The following is a 26,398-nucleotide window of genomic DNA, read 5'->3' as shown; positions in this document are numbered from 1 at the left end:
TTCTCTTTTTGCAACTAGAGGAGAACACTAGTGCTCAGTGCTAAATGGGTTTATTTGTTCTATAAAAACTAGTTTATAAATTTAAAACTTTTAATTCTGACAACTTACTCCCTGCAAGCCTTATCTTAATAAGCTGTTGATGGGAATCCTGAACATGTTTAAACAGAAGGAAAGCAAGCAAAGTTGTTAATTGGGTATTATCAGGATTTGAGATTTGTACATTTACTCTGGTCTGTTTATAAAGGCTAAAAACTTTTAATTCCGATAACCAGCCAGTTGTATAGCTTATCTCAAGCTGCAGAGTCCAACACTGTAGTATGTTTGAACAAAAGTAAAACAAAGTTACTGTTCGAGCAGTTCAGACAGCAGAAGAGCTGTTCTACTTGAAAAATCCAAATATGTAACACATTCATTTTGAACAAAGACAACCTTTATCAGAGGCAAATCTTATGCATGTTTACTCATATATTTGGGACTTCCCCCCTTTCTGTTGATGACTTATGTATCACCTCCTGATGTAGAAACAGTTGTCTAATTGCCTGTTGATCCCTGCTTTCTCTTATCCCCATCCTGTATTTTTTCCCTTCTTCCTCACATTTTTACAAAATGAATGATAGTGTCGCTCTTCCAAAGGTCTCTGAGTGACTTTCATTTAAAAACATAAACACAGATACATTGTACCATTAAAAGAGCCCCTGCCATTCATTAATATATCTGTATCTAGCTTTCTATATGGGAGAATAGCACACACTCCCAGTCTTAGAAACTCATATATATAAGCTACTGTATTTTCGCTCTATAGGACACACTTTTTCCCTTCTAAAAAGTAAGGGAAAATGTGTATGCGTCTTATGGAGCGAATGCAGGCTGCGCTGCGCAGTGCTCCGTCTCACTGTTCTAGCTTGGGGTTAGCTGTGCAAAGCCTCCGCAGGGCAGCGGGGTGAAGGCACCCCGCTGCCCTGCGGAGGCTTCCCAGGCTGTCCCCAAAGCCAGAACAGCAAGAGGCTATACCAGAAGCTAGATCCCTCTTGCTGTTCTGGCTTCTGGGGTTCAGAATTTTTTTCTTCTTGCTTCCTCCCCCCCAAACTAGGTGCGTCTTATCGTCCAGTGCGTCCTATAGAGCGAAAAATACGGTGCTTGCCAAATGGCACCTTAAACATAGGCTATGGTCACCACAATGGAATGTCTAGGCACCATTTTTTATATACACTACTTTTAACAGAGTAGAAATGCAGGCAAAGAGAGGGGGAACCAAAACAAAAGAAAAACAAAAAAACCCACCCCTAAGTAGATTAATATATGTATCACTCTAGCATTTCTTCTTATCCCTTGGAATTTGATGGCTCAGACATGACTGCACATTTGAGCCAAAGCTGGTTTCCATAACTCAGCCTGCCTCATAGCCAGGCCTGGAGTGATTCAGGTTTTGGTAGATATAGTCAGCCTTCTCCCTCAGGATACTCAATTACTGGTTTATCTAGCATAAACTGATTCTGTTATTCTGTGCCAGAGCTTGCAGGTGCTAGAGAAAGAATTTTTAAAAGGGAAATGAGAGGTCTTGCTCCAGGTTTAAGAGGGTCCTCAGCATGCCTTCCAACAGCTCCCCTCTTACTTTTGTGGGTCCCACATGCTTATCTGGTACTAGTAGCAATAGACAGGTGTAGCAGCAACCAAAGTGCTTTGATCACCACCAGCTGGGAGTCACTATTTTATTTTCCCATAATGCCACAGGTGGAATATCACTGTAGAGCATTGTGGGAAATTTAGTTTTTGCCTTCATACTAAGCTGTTAAGTGCAGGGAGCCTGGAAAGGGCATCAGCACTAGTGGACCTAGCTGACTAGTGGTCTTGATACAAGACTCTTATTAATCATGAGACCGCAAAGCTTTTTAATTTTATCTGCACAATAACCTCTCAGTAACATCCTCCTAGATTTTCTTTAATAAAATAAAATCTTAACCTTTCGTTCATGAATGACAGATCTGGTGGCATGCATTGCATTCTCTCTTTATCCATGTTCAAAGTGACAAAAAGAGCCAGAAAATGTTTACTCGCATCTGGACATTCAGCAGGAGGAGTAAGAGAACACTTACACATAGGTTCACCCAAAATTTGTACTCCCCATCATCCTTACCCTACTTAGATGAGAGGGCAATAAAGCGTTGAGTTGGAGGTGTTCTGAGGATCGTCAAGACCCAATATGTCTACAGAGACAAGCCCCATCCTCCTTCCCAGATCTGAGCTGGAGTGGGTTGTCCCTATTTTCCCTGAGATACAGAGAAACTCAGACTGAGTTGATGACATTCCTTGCCCTTCTCCCAAGCCTGGAGAAAAGCCAGGACTCTCACTCTCAGGCTGAGTACAAGGGTCAGGGAGATTTCTCCTCTCTCCTAGTGACTTGAAAGAAGATGGACAGAATCTCACCAGAACAGAAAAATGTATTTGCCAATGGTAAACAGGTAAGTGAATTTCTGGACCACCACTCCTGCCCATATAGCTGTTCAAATTGTATAGGAGTGAGCTGTCTGGTCATCCGCATCAACCTGCCAAGTGATGAGTCTACTTTGACTGCATGTGCAGATGTGTAGAAGAAGAATGACATGGTACGTTAATATTCTGTATGGGCTCAGCCTTTCTATCAAGCATGCAGTGCAGCAAGGCAGACCATTACTGGATCCAATCCAACAGGACCCAGAAAAGGAAAAGCCATGACAGACACACAAGTGGTCATTCACACAAAACAGGTATTTACCAATTGGTAAGCAAGTCTAATCCATAACTTTTTACACAGGTTGAGCAGCATCACATGACACAGTCTGGCCTATTCCTGTTAAGAGGTTTCCTAGCAAACCCAGTTTACTTTCCCTTTGACTATGAATGTGTGGCCCTCCAGATGTTGTTGGACTGCAGCTCCCATCAGCCCCAACCAGCAAGTGCAATTGTCAAGGATTATGATAGTTGTAATCCAGTAACAACTGGAAAGCTACAGGTTCCTCATCCCTGTGTTTAGCAGAGGGGCTCAAGCAAATGCCCCTACTAACCTCCCTTAAGGCCCAGATCTAGGAAGTGTAATATGCTCCTCCTGAGTAAAGCTGAAATAAACCCTAATTTACAAGAAGAATGTACAGAACAGGCATGATATGGTTAGGATTCAAATAAGCAAATTGCTCTGAAACATCAGTTGTACGAACGATAAGCTGAAAATCACCCAGTCATCAAACGGCATTCATTATTATCATCATGCCACCAGAACTGGATGATCTTTAATGGTTTGGGCTATTACAAAACTCATGGATCAGGCAGTGGCTGGCCCTCTCTCAAGTATTTCAGATATACTGGAATAGGAATGAGTGAAAAAGACTCAACTGGGAAAGGTGGTGCTATGTTTTCATCTGGAAGTTTGAAAGGGCTGTAGTGTCTCCATCTCTTGGCCACTACATACAGCTTTTATAGGCATGGAACTCTTTCAGCATTCACAATGGTAAGCGCAAAAGAAAAGCCAATAATGGCTACCGAGTTATGGTGAGGTCATCTGCAGAGGAACAAGAATATCTTCTTTTATGGATCAAAATAAATAAAATAATAAAAATATTGTCAGGTAGCACCTTAGAGACCAACTAAGAAGAAGTATCTGAAGAAGTGTGTATGCACACGAAAGCTAAGGTGCTACTGGACAATCATTTATTTATTTATGTATTTATTTATTTCGACTACATCAGATCCACATGGCTAGCTCTTTTAAAGATAACAGGGATCCAGAGGCTGCCAAAACAATGAGTTCTTCTGCATCTCTCCCAATTGGAAAGATTGTTAGGGAAAGGGGTTAAAGTGAAATGAATCTTCAGTTAAAATATACGTCCCCAAAATGTATCAAAACAGTGTGACATTCATACTTTTTGTGCTGCTGTGCCTCCAAAGCATTTTACAGGAACCTGTCAAATCTAATCAAGCTTGTTTATTCTGCATGTAAATGTAGGACCTGAGGCAATCTTCTTTCAAAAATACAGGAAAAGCACATATTGTCCCTGGCAGTTACTTGGCAGGATGGGGTTTTTTGTGTGTTGTTTTTTTTTTAAGGACAAAAGGCAAAGCCTAGTTAACTCTCCATTTCAATAATTTCAATCATTATAGTATTTAGGCTATACAAGAACCATTTTGTTTGTTTTGTCAGCAGGAGTGACAGCATAGCAACCAAGCCCAGTTAAAATGGGGTGGGGTGTGAAAACCAAAACCAAGCATGCCATATGAAACAAAGTGGAATCAGGTGATCTTTAATATTTGATATCATGGCTTAAACTATCTGTAACAAATTATGAGGATGTGCTCACTCTGCCTACAAATCTTGAATTTTGTTTAAGTTTGTGCCAGTGAGAAATTTCCGGCTGACAGCCTTGTTCTTAAGATAAACCCTTCTTGGCAGTTTACAATTGAATACCAACTACTGCGGCATCGTCTGTGCTTTCACATTTGCGTTGATAGGGAATGATGGGACTCTCGGTAAGATTCGGCTGCCCCCTCCTTACACATCTAATTTTAAACACAGCAATTGTCTGCCCTGAATTTCTGTCTGACTCAGTCTGTGCTGTGGCTGTATGTCTTCTTGGCCATCATCTGCAGAATTGGGCAAAAAAACTATTGCTAACAATACTGAGGACATGAAATAGTGTTATCAGGTGATGAGAAGAAAATCACATTTCCATTTATAACAATTTATAAATGAAGTGTTTTCCAAAACAATCTGGAACCCACAGTCCTTGTATAGTGTTTCTCATTTGTCAAACTGAAAATGATACAAATCTTATGGCATGCAGGATGAAGCAACACACCTGAAAAAGATCTAAAAGAACAACACAACTGTGGCTATTGAAGCATCACTCTTCTTTCAGTTTTAGCATTGAATATGACAATATTTTATACTGGCTCAAGAAAACAGATGGGAATGCTTCCTAAAACAAGAATTTGTGGCTAAATTCAAAAACCCATTAACCAGGAATGCTTGGATTCGAGTCACGTTGGTTCCATTCCTAATATACTCTGGCTTAACTGGTTTGTGGGTTGGGCAGCTATAGCAGGCCAGATACAGGCAATTCAATCTTCATCCTCTTCTGACTTTGCAAGAGAATCCGCTAATCTACATACAAACAACCCAGAATGATCATTTTTCAACATAAGGAAATATTATCATAGTAATCAGTTCTGAGCTACAGCTACCAATACCAGTGTACCACATATACACATAAAATATGTCATTTCCTAAAACTAGATCCTCCTACTTCAAAAGCTGACATTTATGGGGTAACCAAGACAACAGCAGCTAGAGCACACTCATTCAGAAGTAAAAAACTGGAAGCTACTTATATTGCCTGAGATCTCACACACTTCCCTCTCCTCCTCCTTCCTCCTCCTCTTCTTCAAGCCCTTATTAATGTGTTATTTCTCCTATTCACAATTGCAACAAAAGGATGCTCAGATTTCAATCCATCTACCACTTTGATCCTTACCACATTTAAGAGTGAATCCCAATGATAGCTGTGAGACTTGCTTTCAAGTAAATATGTAGGCAATCACACCCTCCCTCTTTTCCTCAGAAGAATCAGAGGGTCTCTCTATTTGCCTTTGTCCTCCTGGGATGTATTATGGAAGCAATGCAACTAGTCCACATTGTACAAGACTCTCAGAGTCATCATGTGCTTAAAAATCACCAGAGTGAAAGAACAACCTTCTTCACCAGCAGGGGTGGGGTGTTCGAGTAGATTTAGAACAATTACCAAAACAATGCCAAAGGGAAAAAATGACACGTTCAGGTGAACACCAAGGACACACCAGTGATGAGCAAAATGAGCTGTCCAAACTTTACAGGAAGAAGAGCATCATCTTTCTTTCCACACTTCTAAACAACAAATTCAAGACACCGCTGTGCCTCTCTTACCTTTGAGATTGAGATGCTGGTGATGGACTCTATGGAACCGGCTCGGGTTGCCTCTCGGCAGCGCCGGGATGCTGGAGAAGCTGTTCCCCATGGCATCAGAAGGCAGCAGCCAACAGCTGGGAGATGACAACAGCTGGAGGGATCTGTGGGTTTGTGCCGCCGGCCAGGGCGGGGTAAGGAAGGGGAGGGGAGCAGGGGCTAGGGGCTGGGCTCGCCCCTCCCTCTCTCTCCCCTAGACCTTCCTCTCCTTCCCTCTCGCAGTCACTTTGGCTCCAGAATCCCCCTTTGTCTCCTCTTCCTCAGAGATGCTGCCTTCACTTGGGCTTGATCTACATCGTGGGGTGGAGGGAAATGATTGGGGAGCGGCTGCCCCTTGCGCGAGCAGGATGGGAGATCTCTGCTGCTCTCTTCCCTCGGGGAGCTCAGGTTGATTCCCTCGGTAATCCCTCCCCCTCCGCTCTTCCTCTCTCGGATTCCTCCTCGCGTCTCCCTTTGTGTCTCTTCTCTTCTCTCCCCCCCCCCCTCTCTCTCTCGCGCGCTCTCGCCTCTCCCTTCCTACTCCTGCCAGGCTCGCTCCGTGGATTTTACCTTGCCTAGGCAATGTGAGAGGATGGGGATGAGTGTCATCCGGCTGCCCTTGCCCCTGCTCAGCCGCAGATGCTGAAGCAGCATGGCGCTTCGGGGGCCTTTTCTCCTTCGCCCCCCGCCCGCCCCCGCGGCTTCCCTATCTGGGGGGCTGCGGCAGACCGCTTCCCCATTTGGATCTGGTTGTTATGGTGACAGCTGCCTCCTCAGACTAGTGACTTGAGGGACCAGATGAGTCACGTGAGCAGCCAGATGTGCCACCTCTGGCGCGGGAGGCGGGACAATGAGGCGTGGAGGGGCTCTCTCCCGCCTCTGGCTCCAGGGCCCAGCGAACGCCGGGCCCAACAGGTAGCGTCCGGAAGGGTAGCGGACGGAGGCACGTGGCTGGAGATCCCGGCGGCATGTGCGGGGCAGAAGCTCCAGTTTCTCGCGCGCCCTTTGGAGTCCGAATTGTACGCGCGAGAAGCGGCGATCCGGCTTCGTACTCGAGGAGAACCGGAAGGTTGCCCAGCGCGATGAGTTGGGCCTGGAGCGTGCAGTGTGTGTGTGTGTGTGTGTGTGTGTGTTGAGGTGGGGTAAGTTGGAGCTGCACGCGCGCCTTTCTGCAAGAGGAGGGACGAACAGGAAATGGTCGTGGGTGCACGTGCAGAGGTCAGTCGCTGAGTAAGCGCGTAGAATGCGCTCCAGAGGAAAGCGCGTGTGCGCACTCCCAGAAAGGGGAGCCAGCGCTGGAAGCATGAAGTGCCTGGGGCCAGGCTCGCCAAGTGGGTAAGTTAAGAGGGATAGGGTGCTTCTCCCCATTCATTTTTCTGTTAGCCCATTTGCACCTCTAGGTTTGAGTCGGGAGTATATTTGGGTCCTATATATTTATTATTTTATTTCATATTATCCATTTACAGATACCACTCATAGATCTCTGGCAGTTTACAATGCACATAAAAAAAAATATAGAACAGGCATGAATTTAAAGAGCAATACAAATCCAAGCAGCAAAAAACGGCACAGATTAAACACTTGCTCCTAAAACTAAGCCACTCCTTTCCTCTCCAGAGCTTGCTTTTAATGGAATCATCCCTACCTACCCAAAATGTCGGAAGTAATGGCGTGTGCTGTGGGCAACATATGAGCAACCATGCACTAAAAGAGCAGGTATGGATCGCTAGCGGCCTCAAGGGATGTGTTGTCCAGGTCCTGCCAAAGACATGTATATGAGGACTAAAAGCTCAAAAATTGCTTCTCAACATTTGCACAGTAAAAAAAAGGAGGTACAGTGAGGGTGGGTAGGTAGGTACCTGGGTGCATCATCATATGTTTCTAAGTAAAGTGTCCATGTGGGAAATAAATCTTCAATAGTTTAGAATTGCCTTCTGCAACGGGCATAGCTTCGAATCATTCCAAGTCACTGGGAGATTCCCATTGATTTGGGGAGGATTTTGGATTGCAACACAGATATGCCAGGGCACGAATGTTTCTGCATGGGTGCAATTGTCCTTTCTTGAGTACTGTACTTAGTAATATAGCAAGCTACCTTACAACAAGTCAGACCATGCTAATTGAGTATTGCCAACTGACTGGTAGCAGTTTTCCAGGATTTCAGGCAAGTGTCTCTCACAGCCATACCTGGAGATGTCAGCAATTCAACTTAGGACCTTCTGCATGTGGAAACCAGGTGATCTTCTACTGAGCTACAGCCCTTCCCTCATGTGGGACATACAAAGTATGTAGAGTTTTTACCTGAAGATAAAATGTCCAGAGTAGCCCACAGTACAACGTCAGTGTTATCAGCTATAAAAGGCATGTGCCAGCAGCCAGAAACTAACTCAGGTAAGTAACAGAGATTGCAGCCATACATATGTAATTGCACTGCATATATATTGCAAAAAGCATGTATTCCAGAAATTCTGGGAAGGTAAATCTCTATGCCTTTAACTCTGTAGCTCTTAGAACCAGAAATCAGAAAAGATGAGAGAGCCATCTAATCAAAGCTGTCAAAAATTGCCTGTGAAAGCCAGACCACAGTCTGCAACAAGCAGAGAACAGGTGTGCTTGCTGTGCATGCAAATAATTACAGATGACGCAAGCTTGCTTGTGCCAAAGAAAAGCCCTCAGGACCTTTGGGAAACAGGGCCACACTAAGCATATGCCTGCCTGTAGATTTACATATTCATTCTTATGTGCAAACCTGGGAAAGCATTTGCCAATGCCCACAGGCAGTGTGAACCCCAAATATATATTTTAAACCCATAGTGCACAACAAAACATTTTCCACAAACAAGGACCAGTGCGTTGTGTAGGTAGCCAAAACCAAATAACAGAATTTGGGTTTTATTTTTTAACTCTCAATAGTCTTTATATATTTCCTGCCATTTTCTACAGAAAATGTTTTCTGGAGACTATGCTCTATGGATTGACCAGATGAAAAATTCAAACTGCCTTCTAGTCCAGAAAATAGCTCCAGTTAATCCAGAATGCAGCTGCCAGACTGATGACTGGGAGTGGCCGTTGGGACCATATAACACTGGTCCTAAAATATCTACTTTGGCTCCTAGTACATTTCCAAGCACAATTCAGACTGTTGGTACCAACCCTTTTTTGTCCCAGAAACATTTTTATTCAGTCCTCAGGACTGAGAAGTTCTGGTTGAAGAAGAACATATCTTTTTTGGGGGCAGGGGGCTTTTGCTGAACATTGCTATTCCCCTTTTAAACTAGGCCATGAACCTTCTTATTATTGAGAATGACAGATCTTTGAGCTTGGGACAAAAGGGAAAAGTAACACTTGACACTGGGTATATTGTAAGTATATCTTTAGCACTGTAAATCAAGACTACTACTGAAGAGATTTAGTTCAGTCTTTCCAGACACACACACACACACACAGAGAGAGAGAGAGAGAGAGGTATCTTTATTTTATTTGGATATAGAATGAGCATGACAAGAAGCTTCTAAAAAGAGGCTTTGTCAAACTGTTATGTGTATGCGATGAAAGGGGGGTTTCTTTTTTAAAAGAACAGTGCTGTCCCCTGCTCCAGGCCTATGAAATAACACCTGTGGCTTTGCTTCCCTTTGTGTGCCATCACACCAGATTTGTTTAATCTTGTGATAGTTTAACCTTTCTTTATAAAGCGGTAGCAGAGAAAGAAGTCACTAAGGGAGGAAAGAAAACATGTGGAGATGGAAGAGACAACACTAGCCACCAACAACCATTTTGTAACAACATTTTGAAAGAAAACCAACTTAAGAAATCTCATAGATTGAGGGGGGCTACCCTGTGGCCCTCCAGATGTTGAATTGCAGCTCCCATCAGACCCAGCTAGCAGAGCCATTGATGAGAGTGGTAGTCTGGTAACATCTGGAGGCCACAGGTTCGTCACCTTGATACAGACTTCTAGAGCAGTGATGGCCTCTGGACAAGCATAGGTTTGTGACTAAGGTTTCAAATTAAGCTCCACTATCCTGCCTCACCCATACACACCTCTGCTAATTTCCCCCTTTGCACCAACAGATTCATGGTACCGGCACATCTTTGGACTCCACCAATGCAAAGGATTTTAGTAGTGATGCTATCTTAATCCAGAAGTCATAATGTAAGAATATAATTCTGTTTTTAATCTTAGCATTTGGTTCCTAATAAAAGATTTAAAAGATCTCTCTTCCAGTCTTGTTGAGCCCCCTTGGTCCTAAATTAGACAAGTAAGTGTGAAAGATGCTCTTAAACCAGCAGGGTCCTAAATTTTGTTTTAGGTCTATGCTTTTAAAGGCATCCTAACCAAAAACAGATATCTTGCAGACAACTCTTAGTGAGGCTATTGGCTTCTTAAATCCACTGAAGGAAAGTAGCTCCCAGATGATGAAAGGGATATAACTTGCTAATCACATTTTTGTTCTTTGCCTTATAACTTTAAAATTCCTCCTTCAAACTTATGCCTCTTGGTAGACTTTCAGCCCCATTTGCAAAGCAGTCATTAGTCTGGAACACTGGGGAAGAGTTTCAGGGGAAAGCAACAGGTGGGAAAAGGTTGCTGCTCCTTGGGGGCAAATTGTCCCTTCTCAAGAACACTCTGCTGCAGAATAGCTGCCATTGAACTATCATTACTGTCAGGGAACTGCCATCGGAACTAGAGGAGGAGGCAAGGCTCCACAGCGATGCTGGAGAAGGGCCAAGCAGGGAGAGAGGCAGCTCTCCGGCTGGGGAAGAAAATCAGCGTAACACCAGGGATAGAGGGGGGCCGATGGGGGAAGCAGAGAGGAGGCTCCAGGACTCCTCGCAGGAGACCAGCGAGGAGAGCACGGGTCCTCCGCTGCCCACACCCACCCTGCGCAGAAGACTTCCGCGCAGGGAGAGTAGGCGGCGACTTGGCGTCAAAGAACTTCTTTGCTGGAAGAGGTTCAAGAAACGCCCACTGATGGATTCTGCTAGCGACTGAACAGCCACGGAGAGAATGGCTGTCCAGACAGAAAAGGTTTAACCAGGCAACCTAGCCCAGAGCGGCGGTAACTTATGCACAAGCAACCCCTAAAACCATTACAATTACAAACAACTGTAATGTGATGTGTAACTTTGCTGTAAGTTACTGGAACAACATAAATGCTAGCTGGTTAGTCAAATCCTCTGCATTGTGACTTACAGGATATTTACATTTTACCTGAAGGTGTTGTTTTTTTAAGTAAGTAGTTATCTATGTGTTAAAATACCTGCATCTTCTTCTGTTTAGAGGTTAATTTTCAAAGACATGTTCATACAAGTGTTGTATCAGATAAAAGGTGCTCCTTAACATGTGGTGGGGAGCACTGAAAGGGGGAAAAGCATCCATTTTTGACATGGAGCTCACTCATGTGCAGAGCTGTCTACAGTTCTGTGGAAACTGAGATAGCATTCCTACTGGATCAGGGTGGACTTAGGAGCACAAGATGTGATGGCCAACAATGGGCCCATCCACACTTGCATTTGGCATGTGCTTTCTTAGTATTCTGGATTAGGGTGGTTTGTCAATCAATTAAACTCCAGAATCAGAAATGTGAGATCATGCCTCATGTCCTACTTTTGCATTTCCCATAGGCATTTGGTTGGCCACTGGAAGAGACATGATGTTAAACTAAATAGGCCTTTAGTCTGATCCAGTGAGGATCTTATTATGTTCTTATGTTACGTTAATTGTTACCACCTTGTGTATAAAAACAGACCCAGATCTTATATTTCAGCTCTGCCAAAAAGAAGAAGAAGAGATAAACTCTCCACCCAAATAGAAGTCCACTCAGTCAGAAACCCTTAAGTTTGGAGGGGCTTTGAAACATACCTTTAAATATTTCCTGGACTACACTGTTGACTGTGGGGAATGGGACTGTGGGGAATGGGCTGATCTGCTGAGGAGAGACAGAGACATTTTCGACTTGGAACATCCCCGAGACCTACTCTTCAATGAGAAAGGAAAGAAATTAAGAAAGAGATCAACAAAAGATAAGGTAAAGTGCAAGTACAAACAAGAAGAAGATCTGCAGAAGGGACATGGAAAAGACTTAAGAGCCTCGGACATAAGATTACCAGGTTGATGGACTAGATGGAATGGACAGTAAGGACTGACATAACCCGAGACCAGGAAGAAGAGACGCTGGAGGAAGATTGGAAGAAAATTATTAAAAATTTATTTTGGGAATTAGTGTAAAATTAATGAGTATTAGGAAAAATGTTGGAATGAAAATATTTGGCTTTAGTAGAAATGATATAAGGAATTATGTACAAACAAATATTAAGTTTAAGCTTTAAGGGATTTTATGGTAAGATAAGGTTAAAATAAATTAAGGTAAACTGAATGACAGAATATAGTGAAAGATGGAAAGGATTTGCTGAGTTAATTAATAGGTTAGACTGTTAAGACAAACTGCTCAATAAAAATTGAGAAAGATGGAAAGAATTTGCTGAAATAAATAACTAAACTAGAATACAAAAAGGGAGGTGTGAGGAGGTCGATGAAACAAGTAAATGAAAGATAAAGATGTGGAATATTGGATGTGTGTTTTTATTGTTATTGTTGTATTGGCTTTTATGTTTTTTTTTCCTCTTTTTTATGTATTGTTATGTATGTTTTGTTAATTTTTTTGTTGTTTTCTTCTATTTTCTTTCTCTGTAATTTTTGAAATTTTTAATAAATATCATTAAAAAAAAAGAAAGAAACTGCAGAACACGCACTAGGTTAGGAGAAGGACAACAACCACACATTATGAAGCTCTCCCCATTATGTTCTACCCTGGTGACAAGTGATGCGAACTAACAGTGCAGCTGGCCCTGAATCTCCTAGCTGCGATCTTCTCTTTCTGCACTGGATACAAATGGGATAGGTGTGAATAATGACAGAACTGGTACAGTTCTGGCCTATATACAGCTGCAGGGTTTCACTTCAGATTTTGTTTTTGCCTTCTATGAACATTATGTATTTGGAAGCTTGTTGAATGATTCCTATGATGAGTTTGACCCATTGCCACACAGTTTTTCTAGCTGTAGAATTTCATTATTAGTCAAGGGTCATGTTTCTTTACTTCCCTTTTCTATTTTCTCCCAGCTTTCCAAAGAAGAGAGACCATAAAGTAATTGATTAAAAAAAAAAAGATTTAGGCAGAAGGCCAGTACAAAATGAGAAAGTCAGCCCCTGTGCCCTAGAATAGGGTTCTGGAACCTGTGGTCTTCCAGATGTTATTGGACTCCCAACTCCCATTAGCTCCAGCCAGCACAACCAGGAGTGATGGATGCTATCACTAGCAATATATGTCTAGCAGTATATGTGAACTGCAATTTCCCCACCGCTGCCCTACAGGAAGAGAAGCATAGATCCACAAATATTATTGAAAAGCATTGAAAGTACTTAATGCCCCCCCCGAAGAAGTCTGCCCCCCTGCAATGTCTTACTCATGGGGTATCTTGACCTGTTATTTCCCCTGAAAAGCTTGACAACTTTGATTTCCTAAATAAAGCTCAACAACTTTGGCTGCTCCCCCCCCCCCCCAAAAAAATATTTTTTGGCTATGCCCATGGAGAGAAGATCTAAAAGCCCCAGAAGAAATGAAGCTCGTGGGCCATGCCAAAAGATGTTCACATATTAACAGGTTTGATATTTCTCCACTTCGTTTACAACATTCAAATATTTGGATGGAAGTTTCACCCGCTGCAGTTAGCGAGTGAAAATCAAACACTTGGTCATTCTCTACTACACAGTAGTTCAGAGCTTTCCAAACTGTTTATGTTGGCGGCACACTTTTTAGACATGCATCATTTTGCAACACAGTAGTTCAATTTCACTAGCAAACCAGAGGTTCAACTAACCCCTTTTCAGCCTCAGGAGGAGCATGGGGAATGTTTGCACAACACACTTGCACACTGCAGTGACATACTAACGTCACTACTCACAGTTTTGAAAGCTCTGCAGTAGCTGCTCATTGAACACATGTATTCTTTTTGCAAACTGCTTTCAGGTATTGTTGCAATCAAGTGGTGTATCAATGTCAAAATAAAAATAAATCAATAGCCAGAACTAGTTTTATCTTTCCTTTGTTAACTACCTTTCTCTTGAGGAAGGTGTTGCTCTCTCTCTGGATACACACACACACTGAGTCTTGGCTTTTGCTGCTGTGGTCCTTGGTGATATGTTTGGGATTGCTCCAACCCTAGAGGCAAATCAGGCAAACCCCTGGGGTGCCAAGTTTCCCAGGAGTTGGGCTGCCTATGTAAATGCATTGGAGAGAGAACCACTGCCTGCACTTTTGGAAGAGATGCAAAGAATCTGCTAAGCAATTCACTACTCAAGGGCTATTCACTGCATTGCAGGGAATATGATCAAGACCCTTCTGATCTCTACCCATTATCCAAGCCATAGACACAGTTGTCCAGAGAAAGAAATAAGAACCAGCAGAATTCTTGAAATTGAAAAATAGAAAAGTAATATCCTGGTCAACTATTGATTATTTAATCTTCTATTAATCGGCATAAAATAAGAAATGGCAGGGGAGAGGGTTCACCGAGGGCAAGTACAAAACTCGGGTCAGAGGTGGATGTGGTTATACCACGGTGGGGCTAGGAGGGACCACATGAACTAATCACCTGCCTACAGCAGGAACAGGAAGATGGCGGGGAGAGTATCTGCATGCAGATGTTTTCGCATGCAGAAATAATAAATTATAATAATGATTTTATTATTTATACCCTGCCCATCTGACTGGGTTGCCCCAGCCACTCTGGGTGGCTTGCAACGTATATAAAAACATAATAAAACATTGCACATTAAAAAGCTTCCCTATACAGGGCTGCCTTCAGAGTCCCAGGTTCAATTCCTGGCACTGCCCGTTAAAAGGATAATATAGCAGGGAATGTGAAAGACCTGCCTATGACCATGCAAAGCCAGAACTCAAAATAAAAATAAAAAATGTGCTAATGGACACATAGCTTCCCATGATCCTATTAGACCAATAAAGTCATGGAATGCACAATTGGAGAACAGGAGTGTGTAAGGTGCACCTCAGAAAGAGCTTTCATTTACTCAGTCACGCCATGTGCCACCGTGGAAAAGGAAGTGAAGGTCCCTTAGGCCTGGGAAATTCCTTAGTGGCAAATATTGTGATCAGTTAGTTCCTAAACAAGTTATGCTGGAGCAACCTGTTTTCCTAAGCAATGATGATTGGCAAATTAACGTGCTGAATGTACACCACATTCTTGCTCTATTCCCCGTTAATCAAGCGGTAAGCATTCCTTGTGGAGGCAGAGGAAGCAGATTGCTCCCTTATCTGTTAGCTATTTATTGAGATAAATGGCTAAGGTGGGCTTTAAGTGTTAATATTTTTCATTATCTGGGACCCTGGCCATAAATATATGCCCAGCAGCAACAGCACACAGAAGAGCATGCTTTTGTCGAGTTAAAAGTAATATCCTGTGCAAGGCTGGCTGGGCATGTATACATACCATATGAGTGCTTTGTGTACCCACACAGAAGGCCCCATCTTGCTGAATCATTCTGAAATTGTTCTGTCTTGCTCCAACCTTTCATCATACCTGCCTACCCAATATCTGTTTCATGTACATTTGTCCAGTGACAGTGGCTTGTTAACTGGCACACTGCTGACCTAACTGTTGTACTGCTCCTTCATATTGAGCAAACCCATGACATTTGCAGAAGGGGACAAGGGACATTGTGCTGGCACATAAGCCGTTGTGCTCCATCATAACTACCTCTTCTCTGTTACAGCAACTCTTTTGTACCTTAAATGACTGACACTTGGTGATGGAACTTAACATTTTTTACCAGACCTAAGCAAATTTAGAAGTCTCTCAGTGTACTTGATAGCACTAATGCCACATTATCAGCAAACACTGACTGTCCTTCAACAATTTAAAGAAGAAGGCTTGTTCAGGCAGATTTTCTCTGTGGTTGACTGCACAGGAAAATAAGTTAACAGTTCTGACATTCTTGCTGGAAGCCACAAAAGTGCAGATAGAGGGTTAACTGGCTTCATGCTGCATGCAGTCAATGTAGCTTAAGGGCCTAGGAGAGTTCAGAAGCTATGTGAGGCTGCAAACCGCAATACACTAAGAGCAAGATAAAGCACACGTGCAATGCTACTGCAATCTTCACACAACAGCATGGGATATTTGCAGTGCAGTCAAACCAACAATGCATGTTTTCTAGACAGGCACATGATAGGAGCTGAAGCTCACAAAGCTTTCCTGTAAATTTGCTAGAACTCTGAGGGCCACTCACACTCAGGGCTGTCTTAAGCATATCCAGCGCAGTGGTGCAAAGATCCCTCCAGCAGCCCTCCCCCCTCTTCCCAGAGTTGCTGACCTTTTTACAGCACTGCTGGCAGCTTTGCAGGGCTGGAGGAGGCAGGCAGTGGCTGGAGGGTGGCTCCTCTGGCTAGGAAGAGGCGGAGGTTCTGGGCATGGTGCTGCTTCAGCAAGGCAGGCGAAGGCGGCGAGCTGCTGCCCGGAGGCACCGCACCCAGCCTTCGCCTCTTCCTTGGCTCCCATGCCATGGTGGCCATGGCAAGCAGAGGCTCCGGGTGTGGAGCTGCTTCAGCACGGCATGGCGGAGGCGGGTGAGGGTGTGGGTGGCGAGCTGATGCTGGGAGGCGCCGCGTCCAGCCTCCGCCTCTTCCCTGGCGCCCTCCAGAACTTGGCGCCCTGGCGCCCCGCGCCACTTGCCTCTATGGGCAAGACGCCCCTGCTCACACTGTGTCTTGACAGGGGGAGGGCATAGCCATATATATTCTCCTTACCTGCATGGGCACATCCTCTCATCCTCTCACTTTTCATCTCATCACCAAGCCAGAAATGTGAGGACAATCTGCATGTCTGAGCTCCATTGCTCAGACACCATCTTAAGCTAGACTTAAGCATGTCTTTGTAAACGAATTACCATTTTAAGCCTGCCTGAACAAAGCTGCTGTATCTGTTACTCTTCAACAAGTATTCTGAGTGAGTAAATGTTACTTTTACCATTCACCAGACTGTTTGTGTGATTGTTGTTTTAAGGGGGAGAAAAGGGGGAAATACCAGGAGAATGCAACTTCCCTTTTAAGCTGCAAAGGCATGCACTTTACTGAACTCACAAACATGAGAAAAGAAGGATAGTAATTAATAAATATATCCTCTCCTAGCATCTATACACATCCCTACAAACATATACTGCAACCTACAGGTCTGGAGACCTTGTCAATACAGGGTGAGGCATGGTGGACTGGACATCTCAGTCGTACAGTACATGTTTTGCATGCATAAAAGTCCCAGGTTAGATCCCAGGTGTCTCCACATATGGCTGGGAAAGATTTCTGTCCCAGAGGGGGAGTGGAAGGGGAATGAAAGGAAGCACAGGTCCAGGACTTTTTTATGCGCAGGAATACCACGAGGACATAATCTGCAGGAGTGGCACATATGACTCCCATTTTCAGTATTCAGAAATTCCAAGCTTCAAGATAGGTAATCTTGAAAAAGGCTGAACTATTAGTGTTAGAACTGGAACATTGTGAAATGTTCCTTTTTTTCATGGATGCTGCAAACATTTCAAATTTAGCCTGTTTGTCTTGGAACTGTTTTTACCAATTAAAATAAAATTGTAGACTATCCCTTAATAGAATAGCAAAGATTCATGGCCAGTGAATGTTAGTGAGTGAACTGCTGTAATGTCACAGAATGTTCATTTTCACAGCGGTATGTGGGGAAAGGATTTGAGGTAGAGTTTGAAACTCAGAAAACAAAACCATATATTCACATATAGATCAGAGGCACTTACAGAGCTGCAGGTTATTTTCTGCTGCTACTGTACCTCTCTTTAGAACCCATAGCTTGTTTGTTTGTTATAAAACATTATTGCATCAAGTTATAATGGTTCAGCTGCATGAGGATCCATTTTCTTAGCCTTCTCCTTTGATATGTTTTCCTGTAGATTCGTATGAGATACACAAACCTAACTCCACAATTTGCCAGCGTTATTATGTTGAGTCTTAGAAAACTAGTCCTAGGGGAATGTTTGCTGCCAGCATGGTCTTTTGGATCAATAATGTTTGATTGTGACCTTTACATTAGCAGTGTTGTCATCCATCAAACCAGGCAGGATCTTCACATAAGAATTAGTAAGCACCCAGGAGTTAATTCAGTCCACATATGAAAAAGATCATCCATACCCATTGCAGAATTTATATTTGAAGCTATACTACCTAGAGAATCCAGTATGTATCAGAAAGGGGAATAAAATGTGCTGTGTCCATTGTTGTGATGTTTATGGCACAGCTTCATGTTTAATCTTTTTACTTTCCAACCTGCCCCCACATCCTCAGGCCATGTGCAATTAATACTTCCTATTTACAGATAGGTAGCCATGTTGGTCTGCTGTAGTCGAAACAAAATTAAAAAAAATCCTTCCAGTAGCACCTTAGAGACCAACTAAGTTTGTTATTGGTATGAGTTTTCCTGTGCATGTATCTGAAGAAGTGTGCATGCACACGAAAGCTCATACCAACAACAAACTTAGTTGGTCTCTAAGGTGCTACTGGAAGGAATTTTTTTATTTTGTTAATACTTCCTATGCCATGCAGGAGCCTTTCCCGAAACAGTTGCTCACTCAGCTTTCCTTTTTCAGCTCAGATTCTATAATAGAATAAATGGGTAAATTTCCACACAAACACACCACTAGCAGGAGTTCTGGCATGGAGAGTTTGGCCACTTTGATCCCTCCTCCCCCAAAATAGCTGGTTTGAGGGGCTTACATTGGCTCCCACCAGCAGGCATACAGCTGGTTGCAGCTGCTGCCTGCCTGTGATTTTAGCAGATGTAGCACAGCACTCCGCAGAGCAGAGTGGGACCGAAGGACACCTCCGCCACATCCAAGCCCCCTCCAGTGCAGGCAGATTGGGGGTTTGGATTGCTCTGCCCAATGGTTCTTGTAAGGATTACTCAGTTAATATATGCAAAGCAGCTCTAATGCTCAAAAATGCTACATAAATACTCAATATTTTTTATCTCATCCTCACAGCCACACAGCTCTTCAGCAAGTGTCACAAAGCTTTCCTGAGTGAGACAGCAAAGCAACTGCCTGCAACTAAAAATAATGCCAAGATTAATCAAACAATAAAACTCTGCTGGATTCTAGAGAGACATGATCTGATTTATTTACACTGAAAAGTGCTTCATGCCTACAATTTTGCTAAGCAAAAACAGGTGTGACATTTTATCCCCCCCCCACTCCTCCTCATCAATAAATTGTGCATGTCCTGGTTATGGAGATTAACTTTACAGGCAAATGTCAGTCTTAATTCTGGTTTGACAGCCTGGGTGCATTGCAAGACAAGCAAACTGTAATCTTGCGATGCAAACACTAAACTAAACCATGTAGAGGCAGGGGCAGGCTACAGTCGCAAGTTCTCAGCAGTGTCTTATTTGAATAATCTATCTGACAGCTCTGCTCTTCCCTCAGAATTCCCATTTAGTAAAAATATTTTCAGATGTCACACATTCCAGAACTAGATAATGTTGCCATATGCTTTCCTGTGACACAGCTTTTGCCAGACTGTTGTCCTCCACACATTTTTGTGCACAATTTCCCCTAATATTTATGCATTATATATGCTGTTTTTGCTAATATATACATTTTTGCGGAGACTTTCCTGGAATATATGCATTTTTGTATGCACTGTTTGACTGGAGAATTGCATCACAAAAATTGGAGAAGTATAAAATTGAAATGGTTAGCCCTGTTTTGGTTCAATTGTTTGAGAAGTGTGAATTAGGTGGTTTCTTATCAAGGTACAAGCAAAACTGAATTTCTCCCCCATACCTATCAAGTATTCTCCTAGCATCGGCAAGACCTGCTTAATGTCCATTTTAATACCGAAAGCTAAACACCGCCTCCTTGTGGCACAACCTCATGCACATACAATAGCAATTATAACTACTGACTGAGACAATCCTGGATTAACTCATCTTTCAAATTCTGTTTGTTTTAGTCTACTACATTCAAAATGAAAGCTCAGGCTGAAACACGATCTGGAACTCAGAAGGGGAGGAGAAACTTTGGGAACCATTTCCTAAGGAAATATATGTATACAAGTACCAAAATCCATTGGTAATGCATGGGGAGGGATCCTGCAATGGTAGCTGAAGAGGAGTTGGGTCTGCCTCCTAACATGCTGCTACCCCCAGAGTTATCTATAGGCCTCTGCTGAGATATATGTTTCCAGGTTGCTTCATAAAACAGAAGGAACCCTTACCTATGAAAAAGTTATGCCACACTCTGCTCCACACAACTTCATTCGACTTGGCTACAGAACAGGATATAATCGTTTGTGGTAAAAAGGTAAAGGTAAAGGTACCGCTGACCATTAGGTCCAGTTGTGGCCGACTCTGGGGTTGTGGCGCTCATCTCGCTTTATTGGCCGAGGGAGCCGGCGTACAGCTTCCGGGTCATGTGGCCAGCATGACTAAGCCGCTTCTGGCGAACCAGAGTAGCGCACGGAAACGCCGTTTACCTTCCCGCCGGAGTGGTACCTATTTATCTACTTGCACTTTGACATGCTTCCAAACTGCTAGGTTGGCAGGAGCAGGGACCGAGCAACGGGAGCTCACCCCGTTGCGGGGATTCAAACTGCCGACATTCTGATCGGTAAGTCCTAGGCTCTGTGGTTTAACCCACAGCGCCACCCGCATCCCAATCATATGTGGTAGCACTGCTAAGAAGCCCATGGAGCCCTGATTCTCACACTGTGAATAGTCTCATATGCTGCCTGGGACAAACTAGCTCCATATCACCTACACAGACTGGCAGAAGTTATCCTGGGTTTTGGATTGGGAACATTCTGTCCTACCTGGAGATGCCAGGGATTGAATCTGGGACCTTCTGAGTGGGAGGCAGATCCTCAGCTACTGAGCTGAGTTCCTTCCCTAGGATCTCACATAGCTAATATATCAAGCAACCACATCAGGCAGATTATGAAACTTTGTTTCAGATGAAAAGTTTACAAAGATATGGGACCATATATACAGCAATTCTAAGGTAGAGCAGGAAATAAATCTCACATTCTGTGCCTCCTGTATTCCCTTTCATGCAATTTAAGAGCTGCACATGAATCAAAGCCAACTCTGATGAAAAACAAGTTACAGGGAGGAGACTTGTAAGCAAACCATCTCATTTGACTGACCTGGTTTCTCACAAATACCAGTGATGATTCATTACTGGACAACAGAAGGAAACCATACATGGGAAGAGGCAAAGGGAGGGGAATAAAAATCAGCTTTTGATTATTTGAAAGCTACTTTCATTCTCTGTGGTGCACCAGTTACTATCTTCACACTGGAGTGTAAATACTGCATCATACCTCCAGGCTATGACTGTTTCACATACAAAAGAGTTTTGTGATTTGATTTTTCTAATGGAGGAGCTATAATACCAGGAAGACTCTATTAATTCTCTTACTATAAAAGCAAGATAACTAAGCTCTAGGTTTCATCCTGATCCAACAACACATGGATAAGGAACGCAGCTGGAACAATTATGCCAACGAGGACTGAATGAGGAGGCTCCTAGGTAGGAAGCCAAGAATGGCACAACAAAGGCAATGATGTTAATGTGAGCTATTTTACTGTTTGCTTTGCTTGCTTATTGTCATCCTGTCTTTGAACTAAACAGGCCTTACAGAGCTCACCTAATCACCCTGCCAGAGAAGGCTGCCAAGAGAAGACCAGCCAGTGCTTCATCTCTGAGACGAACCCAAGCGCTCTACAGGAGGAAAGGCGCTCGGTCACCACAGCACTATGGATCGATTCCGGATGATCTTCCAGTACTTCCAGTCCAATTCAGAGTCCGTGACTAATGGGATATGTGCACTGCTGGCATTGGCAAGTGTAAAGATGTACAGCTCCTTTGACTTCCACTGCCCTTGCCTTGCTAAATACAACATGGTGTATGGCTTAGGAATTATGTTTATCCCACCAGTGGCACTTTTCCTCTGTGGTCTCATTGTCAACAGACAGTTTGTGGTGATGCTTGAGGAGTGGAAAAGACCTACTGGGGACAGGAAGAAGAATCTAGCCATTATCAGGTGGGGGATTTCAGTACTGGTGCTAATTACTTTCCGCAATGAAGTTTACTTATTTGTCGCACCCTTCTCTCCCAAGGTTGCTGGTGGAATCTAAACTTCCTCCAAATTATTACTTAGAATTTGTATTGTATTGTTTTAATTCTTAACAGTACTTAGGAGGCTTTATGTAGCATGATATCACCATAACCACTGAAATGGATTACAGTTCTTATGTATAGTTATTATAACACTCTGAAGCTAAGAAATAGTGGCATGCCCAAGGGTACACAATAAGGCCATATTTGAATACAGGCTTCCAGATACACATATCACCTAGAGTCAAACTAAACAGGACAATGGAAGAAGGTTCACCAGCATTCTTTTAGAAAATTTAGATTAGAGGGGGCGGGGTTGGATTAGAACTGTGATGCTGGAAGCACAGTTTTAACCATTTCCACCTGCATTGTATTTCCCATGTGAAAAACCCAGCTCCCCAAACTGGTATTTGTTCTGTAGCACAAAACATACTTCCTTATTTTTTTACATTTTAAGATTGGCATGAATTATAAATATTGATGATTAATAAATATTGCTTAACTTTATTTCATTTAAATTCTTAAGAATTTGGATTGGGGTGGATGACAAGTTTATAAGCTCAATTAGGGGTCAATGAACTTAGAAGTTTGGAAAACCCTTTGGAAATCACTGGAGTATGCTACTGTCCCTTCCTTTCTTATTGCCAGTGCTGAGCAAGTTCCAGCCTTTAGAAATATCAGTTTAGTTTTTTGCTTCTCTATCCAATAACCAGGTACATGTGTTCCTCCGTTCTGCAACGGGCCATGATTGCACCTGTTGTTTGGATCCTAGTCACCCTGCTCGATGGAAAATGCTTTGTCTGTGCTTTCAGCAGTTCTGTTGACCCTGATAAGTTTCCAGGTTTCGTCACCAACATCACACCTTATAATGAGGTACAGCGCTTGCTGTCCAAGGTCCCATGCAAGGATGATGAACTCATAAGGAACAATACTTCCCGCAAGGCTGTATCCAGGTACCTCAAATGCTGGTCACAGGTAAGTAACAGACATCTATAGGATCTTGCTCTATAGGAGTTCCTTATAGGAACATTAACCTGCTCTTGAAACATATATAGGTAGAATCTGTTTCTCAAGCTCATCTTCAGAATATTCTCCTGGATAATCACTGATTAAATGCAAGAAGCATAATTTTTAAATTGATTTTTGCTGTCAATGGAAGGAAAGAGCAACAGATGATTCATAGAATATGCATGGACCCTACAGCATGTGCAGATTAACTAACAATTCTTAAGGTATTGAGCCGCTATATGAACTATGTAGTGTCTCAGACACAAACTTTTGGACAAGTCACCTTCTCTTAAACTATCCTACCAAACAGAGCTATGGTGGGAATAAACAAGATAAGGATTGCAAACTAATTTGCTAACTACAGATTCTTTTGAAATAATAATAATAATAATAATAATAATAATAATAATAATAATAATAATTTATTTATACCCCGCCCATCTGGCTGGGTTTCCCCAGCCACTCTGGGTGGGTTCCAGCAAAATATGATGAAGATTCCCAGACCTCTTTAATTTTTCCACTCAGCATATTCCATTCATTATGCCTCCAAGTCTCTTGTCTTCTCCTGTTTCTGCTTCCATGTATTTTGCCCCTCTGGTCCCATGTGCAAAACAAGCTCCATAGTCCTGCATCCCCTGTGTTGTGATAACCTTATACTATGTCAGATTTCAACCAAGACGTGCTACAATTAAAATCTGACCAATAGTAACAGGAACATGTTGGGTTAGGGTGGGGTGAGGAGGCAAACTCTCCAAGCCCCTGGCAGTTGATGACACAGTCCAGGTTTCAGGCTCTGCTCTGCAGAAGGAAGAGTGAGTCACAGAAAGACTCATGGGTTGACTGATTACAGATGCCAACTAATGAAGCAGTCCTTCTGTTGATTTCAGTACCCATTCCTTCAGTTTTTGCCATTTCATCCATCTGCCATTTTATCTGTCTTAACATACACTATAAGAATGGGTAGGCAATGTAGTGCCTTTCAGATATTGTTTGGCTCCAACTCCCATCAGCCCCAGCCTGCATGTCCAATGGTTAGGGATTATGGGAATTGTAGCTCAAGGACATCTGAGGGGCACCACGTTGGTTACCCTTGCTTTCAGTCAAGGACAATATTCCTTTTGTTTTCCTAGCACTAAATAAATGTAGACATTAATTAGCAAATCAACGTTTATTACTATTTCATTTACTTAACAGAAGTTGGGGGCTCCTCCCACAGCAGGGTGTTGAACTAGAAGATCTGAGAAGTCCCTTTTATTATGGGATATTCAAGCAATAGAACACGGATGTCCTGTTTTTTTTTTGTTTCCCTGTGGCTGGCCTTGATTGCTTTAACATTTGTACATACTTCCTTTGCCTTCTAGGCTTTTGGATGGAGCATACTGCTGACCCTTATAGTGATCGCCTTCCTTGCCCGCTCTCTCAGGCCCTGCTTCAACCAGGCTACCTTCTTGCAGACTCGCTACTGGAGCAACTACATTGATATTGAGCAAAAGATTTTTGATGAAACTTGTTGTGAGCATACCCGGGACTTTGCACACAAGTGCATCCTCCACTTCTTTGAGAGCATGCAGAAAGAAATTAAACGAAGGCGGTTTCATGCCCACCCAGGAAAAGAGGAGGGGAAGGAAGGGGAGAAGGATCACTTGCAAGGCATCAGCAGCCAAGAGCAAGTGAACAAGCTTCTTCAATCATGGTACTACAGCAAACCTCCGCTGGATTTGAGTGGAGCTACACAGAGGCAACCGCTGGGCACAGGGGGAATATCTATGCCTTGGACAGGCAGTATGATTAACAGGTGGCATCCCCAGCCAGGGACCACAATCACAAGGCAAACAGACGTTTAAAAGGAAATGGAAACCGAGAGCATCAGTAGCTATGGGAAAACACATACACACACATCCCAGCAAAAATGGGCTGCTCTTGCATCTTTAACAACAGCATAGTATGCAGGAATCACATACCCTCCAACACATCAAGATGAAAAAGCAGGACACCAACTTCCAGGTTCACACTCCCACATGAGTAGCATGACCCATGCAAGATTGCAGCCGTGGAAAAAGCGCTTATTTTGGGCATGGTGCCCCAAAACACAGTTTTGGGGGTGCAAGATCACAGCACCAAAGAAAGTGCTTTTGGGGGCTCAAGATCATGGTTGCCCCAAATGGCCACCATGATCTCCCGGAGGGCGCGGGGAATGGGATGTCCCAGTTTTTCCAGAACAGTTGAGGGGTATGGAATCAGCAGCAGAAACTTTAACGGCATGGAGTGAAGCATTATCACATGCTAATGTCTGTACAACAAGTTCAGTTCAGATTTATTTCCATATGAGCCATAGGCCATAACAAAAATGCAAAAGGATCTGTAACTCTGTGGTTACAGCATATGCTTTTCATGCAGAAGGTCTCTGATTCAATCCCTGGCATCTCCAGGTAGGGCTGGGAAAGACCCCAGTTTGAAGCTCTGGAGACCTGCTGCCAATTCATAGCTAGGTGGATCTCTGGTCCTGGTACTTAAACATGTGTTCAATATATTGTACATAAAATGGTTAACAACATAGCCCACATCTTACAGATTATTACAGCAGGCAAAAGGTAGGTCCAAAGTTGGCAACTCTATCCAGCAAGGAGACAGTAATGGGCGTACTAAATTATCAAAAGGCAAGAGCTTATCACTAATGAATAATGCACTATATGAAATTATAGCCTGTATTGGCTGCCAATTAGTTTCTGGGCCCAACTGAAAGTGCTGGGTTTGACCTATAAAGACTTCAATGGCTCAGGGCCTCAAGGACCACCTCTCCCCATATAAACTGACCTGGACTCTGTGACCATCACCTGAGGCCCTTTCTCGTGTGCCTCTGCCACAAGTGGTCTGTAGGGTGGCAACACAGGAACGGGCCTTTTCTGCAGTGGCTCCCCATTTGTAGAATGCTCTCCCCAGGAAGGTTTGTCTGGTACCTTCATAATATGCCAGGCGAAAATGTTCCTCTTCAACCAGACCTTTGGCTTATTAACAGTCTATGTCCTTTTAAATGTGTTTGTGGGAAGGGGTGTTATTGGTTTGCTTTGTTTTCTATCTTGTTTTTATTGTGTACTTTATGGTTTTATTCTGTATTTTTATGGTGTGAAGTGCCCTGAGATCTTCAGATGAAGGGTGGTATACAAAAATAAAATAAAAAAATAAGAATAAGAATCATTTCCCCAACATCCTATTGAAATATGTTGGACAGCTAT

At 43.1% G+C, this 26,398-nt stretch overlaps 3 protein-coding genes across 6 annotated transcripts in view; 2 read left to right on the top strand and 1 right to left on the bottom strand.

Annotated features, from left to right (window-relative positions):
• The window catches only part of NEURL1 (neuralized E3 ubiquitin protein ligase 1), a 134,164-nt gene extending 128,136 nt beyond the window's left edge, over positions 1–6,028 (bottom strand). Inside the window, exon 1 of the mRNA XM_083616505.1 lies at positions 5,930–6,028. Coding sequence (XP_083472631.1) covers positions 5,930–6,020 — 91 coding nt within the window. The 5' untranslated portion in view covers positions 6,021–6,028. The remainder of the gene's footprint in view (positions 1–5,929) is intronic.
• Positions 6,014–13,090, top strand: LOC310763807 (uncharacterized protein). 2 transcript variants are annotated; one of them, XM_083616520.1, is made up of 6 exons: positions 6,014–6,102; positions 7,565–7,663; positions 9,226–9,309; positions 10,019–10,100; positions 11,716–11,771; positions 12,679–13,090. In XM_083616520.1, exons 1-4 carry the CDS (start codon positions 6,019–6,021, stop codon positions 10,097–10,099), a joined length of 348 nt encoding a protein of 115 aa, XP_083472646.1. In that variant the 5' UTR covers positions 6,014–6,018; the 3' UTR covers position 10,100; positions 11,716–11,771; positions 12,679–13,090. The 2 variants fall into 2 exon arrangements, with proteins under 2 accessions (XP_083472646.1, XP_083472647.1); XM_083616521.1 differs by having other exon boundaries at positions 11,696–11,771.
• CALHM3 (calcium homeostasis modulator 3) lies at positions 7,077–26,328 on the top strand. Of its 3 annotated transcripts, none has more exons than XM_083616518.1 (4): positions 7,077–7,165; positions 21,672–22,083; positions 22,871–23,132; positions 24,527–26,328. In XM_083616518.1, exons 2-4 carry the CDS (start codon positions 21,797–21,799, stop codon positions 25,007–25,009), a joined length of 1,032 nt encoding a protein of 343 aa, XP_083472644.1. In that variant the 5' UTR covers positions 7,077–7,165; positions 21,672–21,796; the 3' UTR covers positions 25,010–26,328. The 3 variants fall into 3 exon arrangements, with proteins under 3 accessions (XP_083472644.1, XP_083472643.1, XP_083472642.1); XM_083616517.1 differs by lacking the exon at positions 7,077–7,165 and adding an exon at positions 18,629–19,207; XM_083616516.1 differs by lacking the exon at positions 7,077–7,165 and adding an exon at positions 20,959–21,569.
• Positions 26,329–26,398: the final 70 nt, after the last annotated feature.

The sequence above is a fragment of the Podarcis filfolensis genome (genome assembly GCF_964270895.1).
Source record: "Podarcis filfolensis genome assembly, chromosome: 5".
NCBI lineage: Eukaryota > Metazoa > Chordata > Lepidosauria > Squamata > Lacertidae > Podarcis > Podarcis filfolensis.
Note: the sequence above shows the minus strand (reverse complement) of the source record. Positions and strands in the feature narration are given on the sequence as shown.